We start from the raw sequence: 6,000 nt of genomic DNA, 5'->3' as shown, positions 1-6,000 counted from the left end.
AAAGCAAGAAAGGACACCCAGCGCCTAGTCACGTTTTATGCCTTTGAAAACCTCACTCTAGCTCCTACAAACGCGATGCAAAGGTGCCTTCTCACTGGAAGGAATCACAGCAGACTCCCTCCTACTCCCAGAAAGCTGTCTATCAAACCTCGGCAAGCCCTTCACGAACGTAGTACCAAATATAGTCTCTTTAATGAAGATTTGTGAATTGGTACAAAAATGCAAGCGGCTTTACAGATACTCTCCAAGGCATACGAAACAATTACTAAGTTTGCCCAAAGAGAGCATTGCAGAGCAGTTAATTGGAGTGAAGGACCCCTAAGGCCCTCCCAAACCCTGCAAGAGAATTAACACCCAGCAAGACGCGCCGACCGCCCTCCTGGAACGCAGAAAGGCTTCGCTTGCGCGGCATTGCAGGTCCTGCCCTAACAGCGGCGTGCGGCGCTGGTAGAGGAAAGCCCATCTCCTGGCTTCCAGGCTTGGCTTCTGTTTGCCGCTTTGTATTTCATTAAGAGCAATTATTTACACGTCCTCCACATAACCGAAATTAATTTATGAATTAAGCAGTCTTCTGTGTCTTGTGCCACTCAAATCAGAGGTTAGTGAAGGGGAGCACATGTTATTTTTCTTCGCTGCAGTAATCGCCTGAGAAAGTTGCGTATTGATTTGGCTCATAAGCTGTCGGAAAGCGCGAGCGTAGCTCGAGGCTCAGACGACGCTCCGCATCTACGGACCCTGATGTAAGGACCGTTCAGCAGCCACCGCCTCTGACTTTAGAGGGCGAAAAACCCCAAACAAAACCCACGGCGTGCCAGAGCAACACCTGCATCGTGGAAAAAAAGTAAAGCCACTACTATTCAACGACACCCTCTTTATTCAAAAATAGATATCTATGAGACATTTCAGAATATACTGCTGTCACAAATGGCAGCCTATATGTCTAAATTAATTCCTAAATCAATTCATATACAGATTTAAGCTTTTGTTAAAAAAAAAAAAAAAAAAAAAAAGACACACACACCTTGGGGAAATCTGTTTAACCTTGAGAGAACGTCACCCAGTTCACCAGATGCCCTCTGCCCAAAAAGTAAAACAAATAAAATTAAAAACCACAAGACTTCATTTAAATTAAGCAAAATAAAACACACACATATATTTGGAAAAAAAAAAAATCAAAACATTTCAATTAAAAAAAAAATACAACTCTCTCACAGAAGATCTGCCCAAAACAACAGTGTGAGATGTCAACACATTTGTCTACATAATTTTTTTTTGTGACAGCTTTTTTGTCCTATAATGGATACACATTCAATCAATGGTCAAAATAATTACTGGTTAAAACAGCCTCAGGGTAACTCCACGAGCTGAGACAGGATAGAAATTAGTCTTTTGGTTTGGGTTTTCAAGGTTTGGGGTGGGGCATGGGATGTTTTTCATTTTTGGCAAAAGCAGAAAGAATGTACAGTGCTTTATCTAAACAATGTTTGGACCATAAAAGGCTGTACAATCAAACCAATTTGTGGAAAGAATAGTTCTGCCACTGGAAAATCTGTAAACTAAAACCATGTTTCTTGGCTGGGCAGTAAGGGTGCAAGGAGTTTTAAAAAAAAGGACAAAAAGAAGTGTCAGTAAGAAAAGGACATGAGCTTCTTAACAACTTAATGACCAAAAAATGCTGTATTATTTGTTTTAACTGAATGCTGAACAGGCTCTGAATACCCTGTAAAATAAATTAACGAGGATGCAGAACAAGCTTTGCATTTCTGTAGGTTTCCTCTCAATGTCTTTGACAACAGCAGCTTAAGACTATAGGGAGGCACAAACACAGCACATCAACTAATTTCGGCCTCTGTGTTACAAAACCTGTATTATCAGATCAAGTGTTTCCAGAAACTTAAAATGTTTTATAGTGAGAGGTGCTAAATTTAAACAGAATTGTTATCCAAATTGGAATGGTTTTCAGTGATCAGAGTCCAGCTTGTTAGACCTAACACACAAACTGAAATGTAACTACATCCGTGGCAGCTAAAATGTTAGCTAGCAACATAATGGAATTAAGAGTATGTATTTTAAATTTGCCTTTTTTTTTTTATACTTTTCCTGATTATAAAAATCAACTGACAATAATCTGTGACACAAAATTAAGTACATCCTTCTAATATCTACATGCATGGACGTGGCACATGTGCATACAGGATATGTGCATATATGTGGGTCTATTTTTTATATAAATAAGTATTTATACCACATTTAACTCCTGTGCATCAAATAACTTCACTAAAGCTATGGAGAGAATTTATAGAATAGTATTTCCAATGTAACGATCCTCAGAGCAGGTCAGACAGTGCCTGTCACTGCGATATCACCAGTTGCAATACACCATTCCAAACTCTCAGTTCGTTAAACCAAAGGTTCTGGGACCATCTAATTTGTATAATGAAAAGGAAAAATGTGGTATAAATCTAAGGTAGCTAGAACAAAATTTACTTCCACTCTCATTTAGGTAACATCCAGTTCTGCATTGCTCAGCAGAGTGTAAATTCTGAAGCTATCTCTAATTCACAAAGAAAAGCTGCTTATTTTTATTGCCTGTGGAGAGTTTCAATTTATGCACATGCCAAATAGGAACCATCTTCATGTCAGTCCCACAACAGAATGAGGAACTGTAGATTTAAGAAAAATATTTCTCTGTACCATTGCTCAGTAGATGCTGCCTTCTTATGCTGACATGGTACAGTGCCTGCACACACACACATCCCAACCAAGCCTACTAGCTGCTCTACTGCTCTCAGAGATGAGGTTCAGAAACCCAACTAAAACAGACAAGACTTATTGAGAAATAATACAATACTTTTACAGAGGAAAAACGTTGTGTGGTCAACCTTTCTTTGAAAACTTTCCAGGTATGTATGTACATGATTCTCATGACTTTTGTGGGGGTAACAAGTGCTAAGAGCAAACAGCAACTAAAGAGTATGGAAAAATATGAGAAAAGTTTGCCTATATGGACTATCCCCACTCCCTTCAGAGCTCACAAAAACTCGCTCTTTTTCCTCCCCTCAACGTGAGCCAGTGTACACAGAGAGAGGGTGAGCACGAGCAGCCAAGAGGTTGAAAGCAGGGTCTGCAAGTTCCTTCCTACTGTAGATCTTGGAAGACTGGATTTCCAGTCGACACCAGAGTCTTCTTACTTCTGCTGGTACTAATGGAAACGGGGGGACACCATTTGTTCTAGTCTGTTGAAAACAGGTCACCAGCAGACGGCAGAGGTGCCAGACCTCCTGTGACGTTGGGCAGCAGCGACAGATCTGGAAGGCTCTGGATGTGGGATTTCAGCTCCTTGCGGACCTGGGTTACCCGAGCAAGCTTCTGTTTATATTCCTGAGGGAGAGAGACAAGAGAACGAAGATTAAGCACAGGTTCATTAACAGTGCTTTTAGTTAAGCTATGAGTATTTTCCCGGTGAGGATTCTGGGAGAAGGTGGCACGGCACTGGCTCTCTGAGCAACTGCTGGCATGACTGCAGACCCCGCCATCCACACCCAACTGGTGTCAACAGAAAATCCACAAGCTTTGGCATCCCAAACCCACTAATCCTACTTTAACACAAGCTACGTAAAATGCCCCCAAACCTGCACCCACGGGGGCCTGGCAGAGTATCTGAGAGAAGCGTCATTGCGTAGCCGCTCTACCCTTGCATTCTTCCCCAGGCTACTGAGCCCCAGCCGCTGCTGGAGGAGGAACGCTGACAGAGCGCTCCTCAGACACACCTCGACTGACAAAGGCAGCAGGCTGCGGTACACCAGAGGTATCAGTATTACTCTGCTGCTAAAATGCTCATTTTTTGTCACGCTTGATCGATTCTGAATATTCGGATAATCTGGTTTTCCCTTTCAAGTCATTGAATCAAGCCCAAGTTTTGGTTGTGACATAGGGTCTCCTCTATGAGTTGTTAGACAGCTCATGACAGCAACCACAGCAGCTGTACCATGAGACTGGCATGTTAGCAAACACAGAAATACATGTATAATCACTAAGTGTAAACCAGAGAAAGACACATACACACTGGGTTGAAACCAAGCAAAATACAGACACTAAAATTTTCAGAATTTTATTACAAAGGGAGAAAAAACAGTGTGTGAAAAATCTCTGAAGAGGAAGCTTGCAAGTAGTTTTTCCACAAATGAGGTCTGGATTGAGCATTAAAACTCCAGTAAGAAATATCCATCCAGCTTCAGAAATCTCCCCAGTCTAAGAGACACCAGATAACTGACTACTATTTCATAATGAGAAGGCAGAGGAAGAGTTTGGTTCCTGAAAATGAAAGAAAGAACCGTACCTTGTTAAATCATGTTTAGAGGCCATTTAAGAGCAGACCAACACACGTCCAAGTTACCTAATACAGAAGCTCAATTAAAGAATGATGTTTATATAATTTTCAGAGTTTTGTGATTCTAAAGATTTATGTAACAGCCACAGAAGACAGCTATTCAAGTAATAAAAAACCAGTATCACATAATTTCTTTTGGAATGCACCAGTCTTTACCCAGCTATGCATGGCATATTCTTCATGGCATCTCCAGAACGCAGGAAACAACGACCTTAAGAAAAATAGTGCACAGAATAGGCTTCCATACAGTCAGCTGTAATACTAACTTACTTTCCATTTCTTAATTACTTGGCAAAGAGGACAGTTTACCAGAGAACGAAAGTTAAAACTAGGCACGCATTTAATCAAAACATCTTTCTGAAGAGTTTACAACTTTAATCCAGTCTTTCCAACCTTCTCAGCGATGGAAACGCTCTTCACCTTCTCCAAATACCAAAGCAGAGCAGTTCCTGCGGGGTTACAAGCAATGAGTTTACACTCTCTGCGTTTCATTACTTTGAATTAGAATAGTGAGAGCAGCAGTCGATTGCAACAACTCAGAATACCCCTACGCCTGGAATGGCTATATAAATATATTCCATAAATTTCCTGCCAGCATCAAGTAAGAATGTCCTTTAACAGACTATTTCAAACTTAAATCTTTTTATAAGGCTCACTGAGTTAACATACCATCATAACAAAACACTTCTGTTAATGTACATAGGATATATACTGAAATAATCAAGTTCAAACAAAGCTCTACCAGCTTCATAAACTGAAGTATACTGTTCTCAAGCCTAGAGGAGAACAACAACAACAAAAAAAAAACCTCAGGAGAAGGTGTGCCCATTAATTTAGGATTGTGCTCACAATCCTTGTTTTGTTTTAATGGAAGACAAAGATCAGGATCAAAATAAGAGTGTACCCCACATCCCTAATCATACCCTTGGGAAATATTTCAATAGGGAAACAAGTCAAGAAAGTCACGCTATGGAGACGTGAAGAAGAGAACAAAACCAGGAAAACACCCCAGGTTTTTAAGCATGAACACAGAACAAAAGCAGATAAAGAGGAAAGCCATGGAAGCACTGCATTCCGACACTTAGCGTACTTCTCCAAGGAACATGGAAGCCAACACTGGGGAAAGCAAGAGATGGTAAACAGAGTGCTCTGCTCAAGGCTGGCACGTCCCGAACAACGTGAGGCAGGGAGACAGCAGAACACCAGCTCCTGCACATATGGAATACAGACAGCAAAAATATTTATTGTATTGTTGTATTCCAAAGCTTACAGATAGAAGGTAGAAGAGGCTGGATTCAGAGACTGCTTTTTGCTGCCCCCAGAAGACTGTCTTTAAAACAAACAAACAAACAAAAAAACCCAGCCAAAAAAACCCCACCCCAAAAAAAGCCAAAATCATAGTTCAGGACATTGTCAGGAAGTGATCAAGCCAGGAAAGAAAGGGCAGTGCTTTCTCAAGAATGCTGAACTCTGTCAAGAGTGAATATTGGCAGATTTTTTTTTTTTTTTTTTTTTTTTTTTTTTTTTTTTTTGCTGTAGTAGTTGTTACTAAAGATAGGAAAGAAATCAAGAAGGGCAAGGCAGCTGGCAAGTCCTCCAAGTCTGGTAAG

The 6,000-nt window shown here is 40.7% G+C and overlaps 1 protein-coding gene across 2 annotated transcripts in view; it reads right to left on the bottom strand.

The window, feature by feature from the left end:
• Nucleotides 1-990: 990 nt before the first annotated feature.
• RPRD1B (regulation of nuclear pre-mRNA domain containing 1B) overlaps nucleotides 991-6,000 on the bottom strand; it is a 28,047-nt gene continuing 23,037 nt past the window's right edge. For both annotated transcript variants that reach the window (XM_075720982.1, XM_075720983.1), the window contains one exon: nucleotides 991-3,381. In XM_075720982.1, coding sequence (XP_075577097.1) covers nucleotides 3,232-3,381 — 150 coding nt within the window. In that variant the 3' untranslated portion in view covers nucleotides 991-3,231. The remainder of the gene's footprint in view (nucleotides 3,382-6,000) is intronic.

The sequence above is a fragment of the Pelecanus crispus genome, chromosome 14, assembly GCF_030463565.1.
Source record: "Pelecanus crispus isolate bPelCri1 chromosome 14, bPelCri1.pri, whole genome shotgun sequence".
NCBI classification, from domain to species: Eukaryota; Metazoa; Chordata; class Aves; order Pelecaniformes; family Pelecanidae; genus Pelecanus; species Pelecanus crispus.
This window is presented reverse-complemented; position numbering and strand designations above follow the sequence as displayed.